At 41.5% G+C, this 20,841-nt stretch overlaps 1 protein-coding gene across 1 annotated transcript in view; it reads left to right on the top strand.

The window, feature by feature from the left end:
- Positions 1–20,841, top strand: part of HMGCLL1 (3-hydroxymethyl-3-methylglutaryl-CoA lyase like 1) — a 186,749-nt gene that overhangs the window by 46,278 nt on the left and 119,630 nt on the right. The window contains exons 2-3 of the mRNA XM_052649170.1: positions 19,019–19,099; positions 19,327–19,434. Coding sequence (XP_052505130.1) covers positions 19,019–19,099; positions 19,327–19,434 — 189 coding nt within the window. The remainder of the gene's footprint in view (positions 1–19,018; positions 19,100–19,326; positions 19,435–20,841) is intronic.

Below are 20,841 nucleotides of genomic sequence, written 5' to 3'. Positions count from 1 at the left end.
AATTCTTTTTTGTGTGATTCAGTTATACGTATACACATATACTATTTTTGAAATTATTTTCCATTATACATTATTGCAAGAGATTGATTATAGTTCCCTTTGCTATACAGTAGCTTTGTTGTTTGTTGCATATCTATTTTTTAATTAAAAATCTAACATCCTATTCATTACTATGTCAAACAAGTAGAATCAAAATATAAATTTCTTAGGCAAAAATTCATAAGTTTTCTGAAATATACATATTATTTATATATATGTATACAAAAGCTTTTCTACTATGCTTGATAAAAGCTTGAGAAAGAACATCAAAAAAAAATGAAGAGATGGAGAAATTGGAAAGCATAAACTAAATGAAATGGGAGCACTAAATATGAAATAGAAAATGTCAAACAAACTAGATAAAAGTAAAAAGATCCTCATATAGTCCAGTTGTTTCTAAACATGACTGCTCGTTAGAAACATATATCTAGAGCTCTGGAGAAAAAAAAGCAATTCCTTGGCATTTGTATTTTTCAGAAACTTCTAAGATAACTCTGATATGCATCTGGATTTTAAAGAGTGATTACAGCTTTTTCTATTAAAAGGTAGTTTGGTGATATAGAATTCCATTATTTTTCTGTTGACCAATCATGATACAATGGTATTAAGTGAGTAATAGTTACACAGTCACAATAGTGAAAGATGTTTATCAGTTTTCACAATCAATAGCCAGACAAAAAGAAAAAGATAATTACAATTTTAAGCAATAATGGGAACATGATTCAGTCAGTTCAGTTCAGTCTCTCAGTCGTGTCTGACTCTTTGTGACCCCATGGACTGCCACATGCCAGGCCTCCCGTCCATCACCAACTCCCGGAGTTTACTCAAACTCATGTCCATTGAGTCAGTGTGCCATCCAACCATCTCATCCTCTCTTGTCCCCTTCTCTTCCTGTCCTCAATCTTTCCCAGCATCAGGGTCTTTTCAGATGAGCCAGTTATTCTCATCAGGTGACCAAAGTACTGGAGTTTCAGCTTCAGCATCAGTCCTTCCAATGAACCTTTAGGACTGGTCTCCTTTAGGATGGACTGATTGGATCTCCTTGCAGTCCAGGGGATGCTTGAGAGTCTTCTCCAACATCACAGTTGAAAAACATCAATTCTTCAGTGCTCAGCTTTCTTTACAGTCCAACTCTCACATCCATAATTGATGTGATCCATACATGATCCATATATGACATGATCCAATCATGATGGGAACATGATTAACCTAACAGTATAAAATAATTACATACAACTGGGGGGGTCAAACAGAGTGATGTGGTAAAGTGGAAGTGCATACATGCACATGTTTTCGTCTGTTCAGCCAATGGATGTCTTTTGGTTGGTGTGTTTAACCCATTTACATTTAAGGTAATTAGTGATATGTATGTTTCTATTACTGTTTTCTTAATTGTTTATTTCTCCAGGGGATCTTCCCAACCCAGGGACTGAACCCAGGCCTCCCACATTGCAGGCAGATTCTTTACCAACTGAACCACAAGGGAAGCCCAAGAATACTCAAGTGGGTAGCCTATCCCTTCTTCAGCAGATCTTCCCAAACCAGGAATCAAACTGTGGTCTCCTGCACTGCAGGCAGATTCTTAACCAACTGAGCTCTGAGGGAAGCTCTATTAACCATTTTCTTAATTAAGTTTAGTTTCTGTAGGTAGGTCTTTTCCTTCTCTTGTTTCCTGCTTAAAGAAGTTCCTTTAGGATTTATTGTAAAGCTGGTTTGGTAGTGCTGAATTCTCTTAACTTTTACTTGTCTGGAAAGCTTTTGATTTCTCCATCAAATCTGAAGGAGAATCTTGCTGGGTAGAGTATTCTTGGTTGTAGGTTCTTCCCTTTCATCTCTTTAAATATATCATGCCATTCCCTTCTGGCTTGTAGAGTTTTGGTTAGGATATCAGCCGATAGCCTAATGGGAATTCCCTGTATTTTACTTGTCATTTTTCCTTTGTTGCTTTTAATATTTTATCTCTGCCTTCAGTTTTTTTTTTTCTCAGTTTGATTACTATGTGTCTTGGTGTGTTCCTCCTTGGGTTTATCCTGCCTGGGACTCTCTGTGCTTCCTGGACTTGGTTGATTATTTCCTTTCCCATATTAGGGAAGTTTTCAGCTGTTAGCTCTTCAAATATCTTCTCAGGTCCTTTCTCTCTCTCTCTCCTTCTGGGACCCTATAATACAAATGTTCTTGCGTTTAATGTTTTCGCAGATGTCTCTGGCTGTCTTCATTTCTTTTCATTCTTTTTTCTGTATGCTCTTCTGCAGCAGTGATTTCCACCATTCTGCCGTCCAGGGTGTTTATCCGTTCTTCTGCTGGCTGCAGTTATTCTGCTGTGGATTCCTTCTAGTGTATTATTTATCTCTGTTTGCTCTTTAGTTTTTCTAGGTTTTTGGTCAACATTTCTTTCATCTTCTCAATCTTTGCCTCCATTCTTTTTCTGAGATCCTGAATCATCCTCACTATCATTATTCTGAATTCTTTTTCTGGAAATTTGCCTATCTCCACTTGATTTAGTTATTTTTCTGTTTTTTTTTTTTTTCTTTTTTCCTTCTATACTGTTCATGGGGCTCTCGAGGCAAGAATGTTGAAGTGGTTTGCCATTCCTTTCTCCAGTGGACCACATTTTGTCACAACTCTTCACCATGACCCGTCTGTCTTGGGTGGCCTTACATGGCATGGCTTATAGTTTCATTGAGTTATACAAGGTTGTGATCCTTGTGATCAGTTTGGTTAGTTTTCTGTGGCTGTGGTTTTCTTTCTATCTGCCTTCTGACGAATGAGGGTAAGAGAGCTTGTGCAAGCTTCCTTATGGGAGGAACTGGCTGTGGGGGAAATAGAGCCTTGCTCTAGTGGGCAAGGCCATGCTCAGTAAATCTTTACTACAGTTTTGTGCTGATGGGTCAGGCTGTGTTCCCCTCTGTAGTTTGGCCTCGTTTGGCCTGAGGCCAAACTATAGTGGGGTTAATGGTGGTAATGGAAACTTCCTTTAAAAGGACTTATGCCAGCATGCCAAAGCTCCCAGGTCTGCTGCAACCAGAGCCCCTGACCCCACAGCAGGCCACAGTCTACCCACGCCTCTGCTGGAGACTCCCAGACACGCATAGGCAAGTCTGGCTCTGTCTCTTGTGGGGTCACTGCTCCTTTCCCCTGGGTCCTGGTGCACATAGGTTTTGTTTGCATCCTCTGAACATCTCTGGTGGGTCTGAGATTTGATTTTAAATGCTATTGTGCCCCTCCTGCTGTCTTGCTGGGGCTTCTTCTTATAGCCACGAGTGTGTTCATTCACTCAATTGTGTCTGACATTACGTTATATTACTTTGCCAACAGAGGCCCATATAGTCAAAGCTATGGTTTTTCCAGTAGTCATGTATGGATGCGAGAGTTGGACTGTAAAGAAGGCTGAGTGCTGACGAATTGATGCTTTTGAACTGTGGTGTTGGAGAAGACTCTTGAGAGTCCCTTCGCTTGCATGGAGTTCAAACCAGTCAATCCTAAAGGAAGTCAATCCTGAATATTCATTGGAAGGACTGATGCTGAAGCTGAAGCTCCCATACTTTGGCCACCTGATGCGAAGAGCTGACTCATTGGAAAAGACTCTGATTCTAGGAAAGACTGAAGGCAGGAGAAGGGGAATGACGAAGGATGAGATGGTTGGATGGCATCTGCCGGGGGCCAGCCCCAGTGGATCCAGGGAATTCGAAGCGGGGGCAGCGTTGGTGAGAAGAACTTATTTATTTATTAATATAGAAATATAAGATTAGATTAGGAAGATATAGTGTAGTAGGAAAATTAAGTGGAGAAAGAAGGCTGAATAACTTGGTTTACATGGGAAGCCAATAAAGTTCCAGACAAGGAGCTTGCACCATCTACGTTAGGCCACCGGCGTCCTCTTGAATATTGGGGGGGGTGCCCCGCCTTGGGCTCCCCATTGCGTGGATCTTAAAAGCCGGGACAAGTAAGTAGACATGGTGAGCTGCCCCGCTCCAGATGGGAATTCAGCCTGAAATTAGAGAGGAGACACGGGGGAAACCAGTCCAGCGACTGGCCCTGTCCTCTATTGTTCAGAAGGCCTTTTATACTTTTGATAAAACATGGAGATCGGTGGGTAACACAAAGTTATGCAGCATTAGCAGCCCAGACTCTTATTAAAACCAGGCTTTTCTCTCTGCATACCTAGTTGTCTACACAAATCTTAGGTAATTTACATCATCTTCCGGCCAAAAGGGCCAATTAACATTTTACAGCCTTTTTTCTGATAAGGGTTTGTCAACCAGAAGACTTATTTGTGTTGATCTTCCCAAACTCTGGTGCCCCTCTCAGAAAGCACTAAATAAAGTTACATTCTTACATAGCAAGGACACAAGAGGAGTACAGTGATATATAACAAAGAGAAAAGTAATTAACTCAAAAGTCTAGTGTTGCTAACATCAAAACTATTATATATCTTTTTCCATATCCAGTTTACATTGATTAACATCCTCCCAGGTGCCTAAAAGATAAAGAATATGGAGGCCTGGCGGCAATCATTGAGTCAACAGTGAAAACCCGTCACTGATATGATTTTTAGCTCTTAGAAAAGACTCTGTATCTTAAGATACTTTAAGCTCTGTGCCTCTCACAGTTGGAGGGCTGTAAGCAATTCACAAGCTGTAAGAGGTCCGGGGGAACCTGTTAGGCAAGCTAGAGAGCTATCAGAGGGGTTTTAACTGAAACATCCCTTTCAAATGCAGAAGACTAAAGCCCTGATTTGACTTTTTCCAGAGATTATTAGAAGAGTGGAAAAGCAGGCAGATTCTTATTTTTTGGGGGGTGGATGCTCAGGAAATTCCAGAGGGAAAACCTGAGGTCTGATCAGCCTTGCCATCAGAGCTCTGCCACATGACCTTGTCACGGGTGGAATTCCTCACGCTGGCTCCCAGCAGCATCACCAACTCAATGGACATGAGTTTGACCAAGGTCCAGGAGATGGTGAATGACAGGGAAGCCTGGTGTGCTGCAGTTCATGGGGTTGTAAAGAATTGGGCACACTTGAGCAACTAAACAACAACTGGGGTTTTATCTTGTCTCTTCAACTGGGATATGACTTTATGTTTTTTTCATCCTGATTAACTTTCTGTTATGTGATTTTTGTTTTGGTCACTGTGGGATTGTGGTTCTTCTTGCTTCTTCTGTCTGCCCTCTGATAGAGGTGGCTAAGAGGCTTGTGTAAGTTTCCTGATGGGAAGGACTGGTGGTGGAAAAAACTGGGTCTTGCTCTGGTGGGCAGGGCCATGCTCAGTAAAGCTTTAATCTGCTGGTGGATGGGGTTGCACTCCCTCCCTTGTAGTTTTTTGGCCTGAGAGGACCCAGCCCTTGGGCCTGTGGGCTTTATAGTTGGGTTAATGGTGACCCCCAAGAGGATTAAGGGACCTTCCAAGACTACTGCTGCCCATCTCCCAGTCCCTGAGCCCCTGTCGACCCACACCTCCACAGCAGACCCTCCAACACTAGCAGGTGGCTTTGGTTCAGTTTCCTGTGGAGTCACTGTTCCTTTCCTCTGAGTTTTGGTGCATGCAAGGTTTTGTTTGTGCCCTTGAAAACTGGAGTCTGTTTCCCCAGTGTTGTGGAAGTTTTGTGGAAGCGAAATTCCGCTTGCCTTTGAGGTCAGATTCCCTGGGGATTCCCAGTCCCTTTGTTGGGTCCCCAGGCTGGGAAGCTTGACATGGTGTTCTGAACCTTCACAACAGTGGGAGAACTTCTTTATGATTATTGTTCTCCAGTGTGTGGGTCACCCACTCAGTGTGGATATGGGATTTGAGTTCATTGTGGTTGTGCCCCTCCTACCATCTTGCAGTGGCTTCCTCTTTGTCTTTGGACATGGGGTATCTTTTTTGGCGGGTTCCGGCATTCTCCTGTCGATGGCTGTTCAATAACTGGTTGTGATTTTGGTGCTCTCGCAGGAGGAGGTGATTGCACACGTCTATACTCCATCATCTTAAACTGGAAGCCTATTTTGTTGATTCTTAAGTTGCCTTAAAAGCAGGAATAAATATGGTAATGTAAGTTTCCATGTTACTCTCTCCACACATCTCACCCTCTCCTCCCTTCTCCCGAGGTCCACAAGTCTATTCTCTGTCTGTTTCTCCACTGCTGCCCTGCAAATAAATTCTTCAGAACCATTTTTCTAGATTCCGTATATATGCATTAGAGTATGGTGTTTATCTTTCTCCTTCTGACTCACTTCACTCTGAATGATAAGTTCTAGGTGCATCCACCAAATTAGAACTGACTCAAATGCATTGTTTTTTATGGCTGAGTAATCAGAAAGCAACGGTTAGAACTGGACATGGAACAACAGACTGGTTCCAAATCGGAAAAGGAGTACATCAAGGCTGTATACTGTCATCCTGCTTATTTAACTGATATGCAGAGTACGTCGTGAGAAACGCTGGGCTGGAAGAAGCACAAGCTGGAATCAAGATTGCCGGGAGAAATATCAATAACCTCAGATATGCAGATGACACCACACCTATGGCAGAAAGTGAAGAGGAACTAAAGAGCTTCTTGATGAAGTGAAAGAGGAGAGTGAAAAAGTTGGCTTAAAGCTCAACATTCAGAAAACGAAGATCATGGCATCTGGTCCCATCACTTCATGGAAGAAGATGGGGAAACAGTGGAAACAGTGTCAGACTTCATTTTTTTGGGCTCCAAAATCGCTGCAGATGGTGACTGCATCCATGAAATTGAAAGATGCTTACTCCTTGGAAGGAAAGTTATGACCAACCTAGATAGCATATTGAAAAGCAGAGACATTACTTTGCCAACAAAGGTCCATCTAGTCAAGGCTATGGTTTTTCCTGTGGTCATGTATGGATGTGAGAGTTGAACTGTGAAGAAAGCTGAGTGCCAAAGAATTGATGGTTTTGATCTGTGGTGTTGGAGAAGACTCTTGAGAGTCCCTTGGACTGCAAGGAGATCCAACCAGTCCATTCTAAAGGAGATCATCCCTGTGTGTTCTTAGGAGGGAATGATGCTGAAGCTGAAACTCCAGTACTTTGGCCACCTCATGTGAAGAGTTGACTCATTGGAAAAGACTCTGATGCTGGGAGGGATTGGGGGCAGGAGGAAAAAGGGACAACAGAGGATGAGATGGCTGGATGGCATCATGGACTCGATGGACATGAGTCTGAGTGAACTCCGGGAGTTGGTGATGGACAGGGAAGCCTGGCGTGCTGTGATTCATGGGGTCGCAAAGAGTCAGAGACGACTGAGCGACTGAACTGAACTGAACTGAACATTCCATTGTGTATATGCACCACAACTTCTTTATCCATTCATCTGTCAATGGACATCTAGGTTACTTCCATGTTCTAGCTATTGTAAATCACGCTACAATGTACAATGGGATATATGTGTCTCTTTTAATTTTGGTTTCCTCAAGGTATATGCCTAGGAGTGGGATTGCTGGGTCATATGGTGCTTTTATTCCTAATTTTTTAAGGAATCTCCATATCATCTTTCATAATGTCTGTGTCAATTTACTTTCCCACCAACAGTGCAAGAGCATTCCCTTTTTTCCACACCCTCTCCAGCATTTATTGTTTGTAGACTTTTTGATGATGGACATTCTGACCAGTATGAGGTGATATCTCATTGTAGTTTTGATTTACATTTCTCTAATAATGAGATATGTTGAGCATTACCATATGTAAAATAGGTAACCAATGGGAATTTGCTGTATGGCTCAGGAAAGTCGAACAGGGGCTCTGTGTCAACCTAGAGGGGTGAGATGGGGAGGGAGATGGGAAAAAGATTCAAAGGGAGCGGATATATGTATACCTATGGCTGATTCATGTTGAAGTTTGACAGAAAACAGCAAAATTCTGTAAAGCAATTATCCTTCAATAAAAAAAATCTTTAAAAAGCAGGAATAAATAATGATATTTCTTGAAATAGATAATGTTAATAACAGTCACCATTTAACGAAGCATAACTAGGTATGCAGGGTCTCATCATGTGCTATCAATGCATGGAAGTTTTTCTCTTTTGAACTTTTAAATGACTATTAATACTTCTATTGGATGGTTAATTAAATACTTGCATTAAAAGCTATTTTAGAATTTGTTTCTTCTTACATGTGCTTCATCTTACTTTTATTTCATTTCTATTGTTCTGTTACCATCTACATTTCATATATTCTTTATACAGTCTATCTTAAGGTTCTCTATTTTCAGTTCTCATACGATATTTTATTTAAATTGTAGTTATGTGTTTGTATTAAAGTAATAATTAATGGATGATTATTAAATACATATGTATGCATTTATTACTTGACATATTTATAATTTATTTAGCTAAGAAGAAAATTATATGGCACAGATGTTAAGAGCCTTATATTTTATTTTAATAAATAATTTTGAATGATTTTGTATTCTACTACATTTGAATCTGACATGTATAACAGATGCCCCTTATATAATATTCTTAAGCTTTTTTACTGACTTTTCTTGATTTATCTAAGTGTTCATAAAATTTGCCTATTTCCAGAGGGAATTCATAGTTAATCATGCTATATATCTACACTGACACTAATACTAATTTCCCATTCTGTGCCAAGAATAAATATTAGTACATGCAGAGGAGTGTTCACATTTCAGATCTAGTTTTTAATATCTGTTGAAAAGTTGACCAAATGCTGTTGAAAACAATGATCTTCTGCCTGCCCAATTAAAAGGTAAGTGGATATCTTCCTTTACCTTCCAAGTCAGTAAAGTCATATGTGTTGTTCATGGAGTTTAAGATGGCTTAGTCATATGTCACAAATCTATTTTCACTTCAGTTAAGTTGCTCAGTTGTGTCCGACTCTTCGTGACCCCATGGACTGCAGCATGCCAGGCTTCGCTGTCCCTCACCAACTCCCGGAGCCTACTCAGACCATCCGTGATGCCGTCCAACCATCTAATCCTCTGTCGTCCCCTTCTCCTCCTGCCTTCAATCTTTCCCAGCATCAGGTCTTTTCAAATGAGTCGATTTTTTGCATCAGGTGGCCAGAGTATTGGAGTTTCAGCTTCAGCATCAGTTCTTCCAAAGAATATTCAGGACTGATTCCTTTAGGATTGACTGGTTGGATCTCCTTGCAATCCAAGGGACTCTGAAGAGTTTTCTCCAACACCACAGTTCAAAAGCATCAATTCTTTGGTGCTCAGCTTTTCTTATAGTCCAACTCTCACATCCATACAAGACTACTGGAAAAACCAAAGCTTTGAATAGACAGACTTTTGTTGGCAAATAATGTCTCTGCCTTTTAATATGCTGTCTAGGTTGGTCATAGCTTTTCTTCCAAGGAGCAAGCATCTTTTAATTTCATGGCTGCAGTCACCATGTGCAGTGATTTGGAGCCCCCAAAATAAACTTTTTCACTGTTTCCATTATCTCCCCATCTATTTCCCGTGAAGTGATGGGACTGGATTCTATGATCTTAGTTTTCTGAATGTTAAGTTTTAAGCCAACTTTTTCACTCTCCTCTTTCACTTTTATCAAGAGGCTTTTTAGTTCCTCTTCAGTTTCTGCCATAAGGGTGGTGTCATCTGCATTTCTGAAGTTATTGATATTTCTCCTGGCAGTCTTGATTCCAGCTTGTGCTTCATCCAGCCTGGCATTTTGCATGATGTACTCTGCATATAATTTAAATAAGCAGGGTGACAATATACAGCCTTGACGTACTCCTTTCCTGATTTGGAACCAGTCTATTGTTCCATGTCCAGTTTTAACTGTTGCTTCTTCACTTGCATACAGATTTCTCAGGAGACAGGTCAGGTGGTCTGGTATTCCCATTGCATTAAGAATTTTCCATATTTTCACTTGACTATAAATAAATTCTTCTTAAATTGTCAGAAATTGCCTTTGAATTGACCTTGGGAAATAGATATTCTGAAAGACAGTTTTCAGATATCAGTTTTGTTGATTCAGCCCTTCATTTCAGAAAGGCACCCAGAGGGAGAACCATCTTTAGATTGTTCCAGAGAATCAAGGTTCCTGGGAATATCTACCCCATCAGTGATGATGCTTTATGTGTTTCCAACTATGTTTGGTTAAAAGAGACATTAATATCTAAGAAACAACAAACAGCAGAATGTGGAGACTTGTACATTGCTGCAAAATGCACTATGTACATGTTTCACGTGAGGTGGCAAAATGAGATTCTTTTGGGAAAGTGGACATCTGATGCTCTCTAAAAAATCCAATTTAATTGCAAAAGAAAATCTTGCAATTTCTTGATTCAGACTTTTTATCTCTGTAGTGGAAGCATTTGATCTGGTTGTTGTATCAGTTCTCCAGGGCAATATGGGCTATAAAATAGGTTATCTTCATATGCACAAATACTTTATGTGCATGTAGAACTACTCCTCAAGAAATGAAGTGAGTAGAACATTTAAATTCAGTCTAGAAATTTCTACTGTGGATGGTGTCATTTTCCTAGGGAAGAAAAAGTAGTGTTTGTGGAGTAAATAATGAATCATATCTGTCACCACCAGGAAGGTTGATTGTATATCTAGAAGCCACCTATATTGACTGCTTGGAATTAAAATATATGTGTGTTATATAGTATATATAAAACATATAAATGTAATAACGTATTTATACATGTAAGCTCCCTAAAGATTTTGGAGAAATTCCCATGAAAGTATGTCTTCTATTTAATTTTATTTAAGTTTGAAAAATGTGAGTTAAAGCAGCCCATTTATGTTCTTCATGAAAGAATGGTTCGTTATTACTTTTTCAAACAAAGCTCAATAGTTGGTGATATATTTAATCTCATCCTAAAGAAAACTAGAACAGGAGCCAGGAAACGTAGTTGGGAACCTTAGAAAGTCATTTAATCTCCTTTTCAGTCTGCCTTCCCCACAGAGTAGCTCCACAGATGAAATGTCGATAGAAAAGTGCTTTGGAATAATAAGGCAGCACATAAATGTAAGATAGTATTGCTTCAGTTTTTGCCCTGTGAAAGTGAGCTGTTAGAAATCTGATTCCAGATGTGGGCATACATTCAGTCATGTAACCCTGGCACTTTGAAACTCTTATTCTGGATAATACATCTTTTGTTGTTCACTAGTATCATACAGCACTCCACATTAAACAGGATGCGTTGAGCTCAGTAACAGGGCTGTTAATTCCATAAAAATAAATTCATACTATAGACCTGTTTAAAGACAGTGGCGCCCAGTTCTGTAGACTAGAGCATGGAACTTATAAGTCATTCATCAACTCTTATATATTCAATATATAAGAATAGTGCCATGTTCCCACCACCCCTCTCCCTGAGGGTAGCACACAGACCCCTATTCCCTTAAAATGTAATCTTGTATGGGCAGAGTTTATTGTGCAGTTGTTTCATTTTCATATATCCAATAGCTCTAATAATGCTGGCTAAAAAGTGTTGTATAAATGGAAGGCCGGCTTTGCTTTTCTGAATTTTAAATGTGAATTTATTCACTCATTCATGCATTCAGCAGTGTAATTAAGCACTTAGTATGTGTCCATCCTGAAAGATTATAATAAAAAATGGGAAACAGGCAGGTAAACAAGTAATTACAGATCTCTTTTATAGGACATCTCTACAAAGTGTTATGGGTTCGTAGAAATGAAGTTGTGGTTGACTCTTGAACAAAGGTCTGAACTGTGCAGGTCCACTTATACGTGGGCATTTTTGAATAGTGCTACCTGATGGGATGTGTAGTGGGTTGAATCCACAGATACAGAAGCAGGTAGGAGGAACTGTGGAGGAAAAAGAATTGTGTGTCTTTGAATGCATGGAGTGGAGGGCTGACATCCTCTAACTCCCACATTGTTTAAGGGTTACTGTTAAGTCACTTCAGTCGTGTCCGACTCTGTGCAACCCTATAGATGGCAGCCCACCAGTCTCCCCCGTCCCTGGGATTCTCTGGGCAAGAACACTGGAGTGGGTTGCCATTTCTTTCTCCAGTGCATGAAAGTGAAAAGTGAAAGTGAAGTCGTTCGGTCGTGTCCGACTCTTAGCGACCCCATGGACTGTAGCCCACCAGGCTCCTCCGTCCGTGGGATTTTCCAGGCAAGAGTACTGGAGTGGGGTGCCATTGTTTAAGGGTTAACTGTGCTTAATTCTCCATGGAGGTCACAAAAGTCCTGAGTAGGTAACAAGTTAAATCTTGAATAATGAGTTAAGTGTTTTGATTGAGGACAGTAATTGAGGTCATCAAAGCATTGAGAAGTGATTCTTCATGGGTGTCTCACATTTCTACATGTCTTACTAGCTTCCTTTGAAAATATCTTTGCAAAGTGTTTGGGCAGCAAGTGGTCTTGGGTAATAGTGCGTCTTTTCAGAACAAAGGGCAGACATGTTGAAATGGTCTGGTTCCCCAAGCACGGCTCCAGTAATGCTCAGGGAACCAGTAGAAAAAACTGTTGGTGCTGTGGCTGCTGCTTTTAAGGTGAATAGTAAAGCATCTGATCTTTGACTCAAGAGTTGTGTGGCCTCTGCCAGCATCCAGAACACTGGCAGGGCTACTTATGAGCTAGCATGTGCAGTAATACCATCACCTTTCATGGGTTTTGACAGTTTTGTGGATGAACTGGGATGCTGAGAGAGACATGAATTTCTGCAAAAGAAAGAATGAAGGTAGTCAGGTGGTTAAAGGAATTTGAGTGAAATCATGGCTTCCCAAGTGGTGTCAGTGGTAAAGAATCCACCTGCTAGTTCAGGAGACCCAGGAGATGGAGTTTCAATCCCTGGGTCAGAAAGATCCTCTGGAGTAGGAAGTGGCAACCCACTCCAGTGTTCTTGCCAGAAAATTCCAAGGACAGAGGAACCTGGCAGGCTACAGTCTATGGGGTCGCAAAGAGTCGGACATGACTGAGTGCATGCATGCACACACACACACACACCCCACAGGAACTGGTAGCAGACATGTTTCATAGTTGATGGAGCAACAGATGGTCCTCGGCTTTGTTGCCTGTTAAAGATAAGGAACTGGGAAGATGGTTGCTGTCTGGTTTCAGGGAAGTATTAATAGGTTCAAAGATTGAGTGATGCCATACTTGTGCTGGCTCTTCCCAGAGAAGGGGAACTTCCTTAGGTATCTACTGGTCAGTCTCAAGCCCATCCATTGCAAAAACTAGGACTAAGATGACTCCTGGGTGGGCTGAAGGGTCTCTTCTCTCTGTCCACCAGTAGTTACTGGGAGTGTCGAAAGAAGAAATTTGGACACCATTATGAGAGGAAGCCACTGAATAGTACAGAGGTGCTACTACCCCAGATTATGTATAAGGTGCTGAAAAGCAGCCCACTGGAAAATGAGAGAGGACCCAAAGAATTATAGATGAATTTTAAAGTCAGCCTTGCCACCTTGCAAAACTCTTAGGCCTTATGCTATAACTGGATAAAGAGTTAAGAGGTGGGATCTTAACAGTGGAAGCATGTACAAGTTTAGCCCTTGTCAGGCAGAAGGAACAAGCTGATGACTCTGTTGGAAACCAGCACAGTTATGGATACTAAGTGCAGGGGTTAGTTACTAAGATTAAAATAGATGGTGTCAGAAATGATGATTTTGCTCTCTGGTATAGGGCTTTGTGTAGACCTGAGACGTTGCAAGGTCATTGCTTTGAGCCAGTGAATGGCTGCTGTGCTGGTCTTTCCTTCTGCACCCCCTCATCATTGCTCTCCTTCCTCTTTCAGCTGTTTCAGGCAAAAGATGATTGTCGGTGCATGAGTAGCATCTATCTGAGTGTGCTAGGGACCAGTGGGGGAAGCAGGGACCCTTACCAAGTCACCATCCTATCAGTCCCATGGTGGTGGGTGTCCTGATTCCATCGATGGGGTTGAGCAGTATTCCCAGTGTCAAAGGGGAGGTGAAGCAGCCTTGCGGGCGAGGCCTTGCTGCTTCCACATCTGAATGTATAGTAAAAACTGGAGCATATTGTGATTGTGATTTTCTGTCCCATAAATGCCAGAGGGAACCGTTTCAATAGGAAGAGCTACAGGTAGTGAAGCAGAACATACCTTCGGGGGTTTCTCTGACGTCCTGGATCTCCAAGACTCTGTGACTGGTGATTTGGCAAATTGAAGCTTCTGGCAGAGTCAGGAAGCCTCCTCCTCCTGGCACTTTGGAGGGCTGTGTATCCATTACTTCCAAGACACAGCCTTCCAGGTATCTTTGGAAAATCAGTTGTCAGCCTGCCATGGAGTCCTTTTTTTAACTGGACGCTTGACTCAGGGAGGTTTCTCTGACTCTCTGGCCCATATTTCCATTTTGGGGATTCAGCTTGGAGGTGGTGGCTAACGAGGTCAGACATTTTCAACAGGCCTCACTAATCAAATGGAAACGGTATATTTGAGAAAGTGGTTGGCCTGTCCCCAGTGCCATCTCAGCTTTACACACGAAAAGTAGTCACTGCCCCCTGTTGTCCATTCCACTGCCTGGAACAAAGCTACCAGCTCAGTGGGGACCCTTCTCTTCACGGTGCTTTTCTTAGCGTGGTTGGATGATGTTTCAGCTGAGCTGAAACCCGATGATGACCACTGGGCTCCTGCGGTTGGGAAACCTCCCAGGCTGCCATGCAGAACTGAAAAGGGCTGCGATCACTCTACTCGTCCAGTGGAGCTGGAGGCCTTTCCCATGTTTTTATTGACTCGTGGGTTGTGGTCATTGGCCTAGCTTATTTGTCTGCCATTTGGGATACTGTGGACTGAGATGTTAAAGACACTTTGGGGAGGCGCTATGAATTATGGCAATAAATTATGGCTGCCGATGGGTCATCTGAGGCCCATACTTTGATGAGGCACACTGGAATCACACTGCTGATCAAACCTCCATTGCCTGGATTGCCATCATTGCTGCCTGGATATATAATAGCGCTGAACATGTGACCCAATTGTCATAAAATAGATACAGAGTAAACAACTCCAGGTTTCTGATGCACAGGCCACTGCTGCATAAGATTCATTCTGCTGGTTGGCTACAGGATCCTCAAGAGGAGTGGGCGTGGCTATTTTTGTATTGTATTGTAGGCTGTTTTTCTCCTGTTCCTTGGAGGTCTGGTGAGACTGTTGCTGTTGTTTGCTGTTGTTGCCTTTTAGTTGCTAAGTGGTGTGCAACTCTTTTGTGACCGCATGGGCTATACCTCTTCAGGCTCCTCTGTCATGGGGTTTTACAGGCAGGAATACTGGAGTGGGTTGCTGTTTCCTCCTCCAGGGGATCTTCCTGACCCACGGATATAACTCATGTCTCCTGCATTGGCAGGCAGGTTCTTTACCATTGTGCCTTCCTGGAAGCCACCTGCTGGACTAGCTTTAATCAAATATTTTCATGAGAGAAATTGAACTGATTTGTTCTAGCTCCTGTTCATTTATCAAAGGGGCAAAACAGAATTGTTTATTAATGTGACAATTTGCCATAAACCAAGATGGTGTAAAAATGAAGAGTGGGTGTTATTGGGAAATAATTCTCCATGGGTGTCTTGAATTTCTGTTTGTCTTACAAGCAGAGGCACAAATACCTTTGTTCCAAACTCTCTTTCCAAGGGTTTTTGTATGCAGAGCAGCTTTCAATGATAGAGCTAGTATATCCTTCTGGAGCCAAGGGGGAGTGTCTTTCTCTGGGACAAAAGGCAGGCGAACTCATGGCCAAGCATCATAAGCACACGATGTATCCATTATGTGTTTACATGCATACACATGATGTATCCGAGTTACTGCCTGTTACCAAAGTTTCAAGCTCCATGTGCTTGGAGTTCCTTTCCTGTAATGGAACCCATTGCCTGTGCAAGCCTTACAAGGTCCCCTTTTCTTCCTGGAAATTGGGCTTGGAGAACCACATAAATCCTGATCCTCTAACTACTATGGTTGTTAGGAGTGATAATACCTTTTTTCCTTCTCTGACCCAGGGTTCCTGTGTCTTCTACCAGAATCCATGGCAGGCTCAACTCCTTAGCTTGCAAGTAAAGTAAAACTTCAGGCCCTTTTTCTCACAATTAGTAGCTATAAAAGATATACCTCTCAATATTGTAACACAGTTGCCATTTATTTTTCTATGGCAAAACAATTGCTTCTTATAGAATTATTTTTCAAGTAGTGATTCAACTGTAGCTTCCTTTCTTTTTTTCTTTTTTTGTCTTTGTCAGATTCCAAGTCTGCCAAACTCGTCTACATCAGGAGGTCTGGAAGGGAAGGAGCATGGATGCATGTACATGGGGTATTTTCATGGGCCAAGCCTGAACGGGGTACATAGCATTCACCTTCATGTTCTGTCAGCTGAACATGTTCAGACGTGACTCTTAGGGGAGAAATGAAGTCCGATCCTGTGCCCGTGAAGAAGAGACACGGGTTTGGTGGAAAATTTCCCCTATGGATAGAAGCTCTTTCCAGTGAAAAGTAACTTCATGTGTACAGTCATGAAAGTGAGCAGGACATGACTCTAGCATGACTAAAATCACAGGATGCTTGAAGTTGATTGTGGGAGAAGGTGAGAGTTAGTCATGCATCATCTTTTACCTTAGGTTGATAGATCTCTCCAAATGACTGGTAGATTCTGAAAGATTTTAATTATGGAAAATAAGATTAGGGAGAATACTTAGGAAGCAATAGACTGAGTGGAAAAGGATGACAATTTAAATAAAGCCAGTGATGAAAGAGACTCACTAATACAGTCAACAAGCACTTAGGAAGTACAGACTAAGTGCTGCTGCTAACGCATCAGTCGTGTCCGACTCTGTGCGACCCCATAGACGACAGCCCAGCAGGCTCCTCTGTCCACGGGAGTCTCCAGGCCAGAATACTGGAGTGGGTTGCCATTTCCTTCTCCCAACTAAGTGCTAGGTGTTGGGTATATGCCAAAATAGAAGCAGTAATAAAAGTACCAATTAGGTACCTATTAGATATATATGGTAAGAGACAGGGTAGTGAACAGAGTCCATAGGGTCGCACAGAGTCAACAGTACTGAAGCGACTTAGTACTCATGCACACACAAGTTATTTTAAGGGAAATGTTGTTCTTTGAGCTTACTGAACACATTATAACTTTCTTCTGATTTCTCAGGTATTCAGGAAGAGGGTATACAGATCCATGCCTAGAAGACAATAGTAACAATATTTGGTGGGAAATTGTACTTTAATTTCTTAAGATTGTTTGTTACCTCTGCCACTTACAACAGTGATGCGAGGGAAGGTCCCTTTAATTATACTCAGCATACTACTGTCACCTTAAAAAATACCATGTTCATATTCTTTGTTAAATGTTGTTGTTTAATAAAGAAATATTCTTCATCCCTGTAGGCTCCAAGCTAATTGCTATTGGAAATGAGATTCAGGAAACAGTCAACAATAATAAGACCACATGGTTTAAGATTGCGTAGTTTTTTTTTTTTTTTTTTTTTGTAATTTTAGGGCTGGATGTAATAGAGAGAGGAGTGAGCTTCTCTTTATTTACTCTGCTTTTCCATGCCCCCCTCTCCTGTACTGTTTGGTTGAAATGATGGCCACCCTGTGAACGAGACATGACTCCCTGATCACCATCCAAAACTGAGCCTAAGGCTGAGAACCTGACAAGTCGTCACTCAAGCCTCCACCCTCCCAACTGCATGCATCACCACCTGCTCAGGAGATACAGGAATGAGAATTCATTTCCTTTTTGGTTAATTTTTGCTTATTGAACTGCCTGATTTTGTGGACATTGCAGAGGGTGGTATGTAAACTTTGTAACAGAAACCATCTGGGTTCTTTTGCTGAGTTAGTTAGCACAGAATGCTAATAAAATCAAGCAACAGCTATGGATTCTCCAAAGGCGGGCAGGGCATGTTCCATGTTATGGAAACAAATGGAGTCCCACACCCAAAATAGCCACTTTATCTCTGTATGCTTGTGATTGTTACCAGGACAGAGACAATGCAATTTGGTCAGCCCAGATTAATCATCCCTTATGGAAGGCAAGACAAAAACCAAAAAAGCAAGCAAATGAAAACGTCGAAGCACAGGTTATGCTGATCTGATTCAATTCTGTTAGCTTGAAGACTCTGATGGTTGATTACCGGACCTTAACTGTGCTTAGAGATACCAGGAGGTTATGTTTGTTCCGTCTGGAAAGATGTAGCCTATTTCTAATTTTAACTGCAATATGCAGTTGAGAAAGTCTGTTTCTATTTCCCCTATTTTAAACTAGTGTCCTTCTCAACATAGTATGTCCATAATCCTTAGTTTAGGGACAGACGGGAATATCCAGGGTTGGGTCATCCTGGCGGGGGTGGGGGAGTCTGACCTTCAGGGAGCTGTGTTTAGGTGCTGGTCATGCTGTGTGACACAGACAAGAAATAAACAGCATATCTTCACCAGCACAGGCAAGAAATCTGAATTCACACTTGGCAAGTGAAGGAAAGTGCAAAAGTCTGTCAATACAAAGATCTATTTTTTAAATGAACTCAAATGATGCTATGTTTATCATCACACACAGAAGTACTCAACAGATTTGATCTTTAGATCTTAAGTCATCTTTTTCACAGTTTTATGTTTGAAGTTCATCTTTTGAGTTTTAATCATAATTAGACTATTGCCCTATGCTCAGTCGCTTCAGTTGTGTCTGACTCTTTGCAACCCTATGGACTGTAGCCCGCCAGGCTCTTCTGTCCATGGATTCTCCAGGCAAGAATACTGGAGTGGGTTGCCATGCCCTCCTCTGTGGGATCTTCTGGATCCAAGGATTGAACCCATGTCTCCTTTGCCTTCTGCACCCCAGGCATATTCTGTACTGCTGAGCCACCAGGGATGCCCAATTATACTATTACTGGACTGTAAGAAAAAAATGACTTCACGTAGTTAATAGCATAAACTTTGTATTTTGCATTATATCATTGTATTGATTTCTTACCTTTATTAATTTTCCAGGGTGATAACTTAATCTTAACAAAGTGGAATTGTTTGACTTTTCATATAAGCAGCTTCGATGACATAACAGTTATCTCTTTTTCTTGCTTGTATTTTCCATTTCAGGAATCAACCCAGCTATCTGGATTCCCTGAATATGTGAAAATAGTAGAAGTTGGACCTAGGGATGGATTGCAGAATGAAAAGGTAGTTTGATGTTTATTTTACACAGTTTATTTAAAATGTTAAATCTAAATATTTACTCAGAGTCTAAAGGCTTATGTGGATTTCATATATTAGATGATTATGTTTGTTCTCAGTAGCTACTTGAATTTATACATCTTAAATAGTATTTACTTTCAGTTAAGAATTAAATTCTATTTGTGTGCCTTAGACTCTATGCAAATAACATGTAATTTTTAATGTTTTCTTAGGTTATAGTTCCTACAGATATAAAAATTGAATTTATCAATCAACTTTCCCAAACTGGCTTGTCTGTAATAGAAGTGACAAGCTTTGTGTCTTCTAGGTGGATGCCACAGGTACGTAAGTCCAGAATTCTTTAACTGGATTCTTAATCCAACATTGCCAAGATTTAGTGACCAGTGTGCTATGCATTGTGATATTAACCTGATATAATTGCCAGTTTGCTATATTCTTATGAAATTGTAGTCCATACGCCTGATGGCTCAGGCAGCAAAGGGTCTGCTTGCAATGCAGGAGACTTGAGTTTGATCCCTGGGTCAGGAAGATCTTCCGGAGACGGGAATGGCTAAACACTTCAGTATTCTTGCCTGGAGAATTCCATGGACAGAGGAGCCTAGGGGACTACAGTTTATGGGGTCACAAAGAGTCAGACATGACTGAGTGACTAGTACTTTTCACTTTAGTGAAAGATTTGGTGAAAAGCGAGATATACATTGTGATGTTAACTGGATATAATTACCGGTTTTCTGTATTCTTATAAAATATTAGTCCATACATGTGAAAGTGAAAGTGAACGTGAGTCACACAGTCGTGTCCGACTCTTTGCGATCCCATGGACTGTAGCCCACAAGGTTCCTCCGTCCATGGAATTCTCCAGGCAAGAGTACTGGAGTGGGTTGCCATTTCCTTCTCCAGGGGATCTTCCCGACCCAGGGATCAAACCTGGGTCTCCTGCATTGCAGGCGGATTCTTTACCAACTGAGCTACTAGGGAAACCCATACACTTAGATATGATTAAGTAAAAAAATCTTTAATTAAATATACCTATTAAGTCCTAAAAACTTACTTGGCCTTGATTGTTTGAAAGCTGTTTGGAACTTCATCCTAAACATCCAAGAGTGTATGGTTCAATATAATGAGTAGGGGATAAGACTCTCAATACTAGTTTAGGGTCCTGCCTTCTGTTTGCTTCCAGTAACAAAAGCAGACATTGTTGATCCTGCTTTATGCTCGTAGCCCACTGTTCCCTTGGAACCCTTGGATTTGAATTCTCCAAAGTCTTTTATATCTAGTTAGTCAGTTCAGTCAGTCAGTTAGTTCAGTTGGTCAGTTGTGTTGGACTCTTTGTGACCCCATGAACTGCTGCACGCCAGGCCTTCCTGTCCATCACCAGCTCCCGGAGTTCACTCAAACTCATGCCCATCGAGTTGGTGATGCCAACCAGCCATCTCAGCCTCTGTCATCCCCTTCTCCTCCCACCCCCAACCCCTCCCAGCATCAGAGTCTTTTCCAATGAGTCAACTCTTCGCATGAGGTGGCCAAAGTACTGGAGTTTCAGCTTTAGCATCAGTCCTTCCAAAGAACATCCAGGGCCGATCTCCTTTAGAATGGACTAGTTGGATCTCCTTGCAATCCAAGGGACTCTCAAGAGTCTTCTCCAACACCATAGTTCAAAAGCATCAATTCTTTGGTGCTCAGCTTTCTTCATAGTCCAACTCTCACATCCATACAGAACCACTGGA

This window comes from Budorcas taxicolor, chromosome 11 (genome assembly GCF_023091745.1).
Source record: "Budorcas taxicolor isolate Tak-1 chromosome 11, Takin1.1, whole genome shotgun sequence".
Lineage (NCBI taxonomy): Eukaryota > Metazoa > Chordata > Mammalia > Artiodactyla > Bovidae > Budorcas > Budorcas taxicolor.
This window is presented reverse-complemented; position numbering and strand designations above follow the sequence as displayed.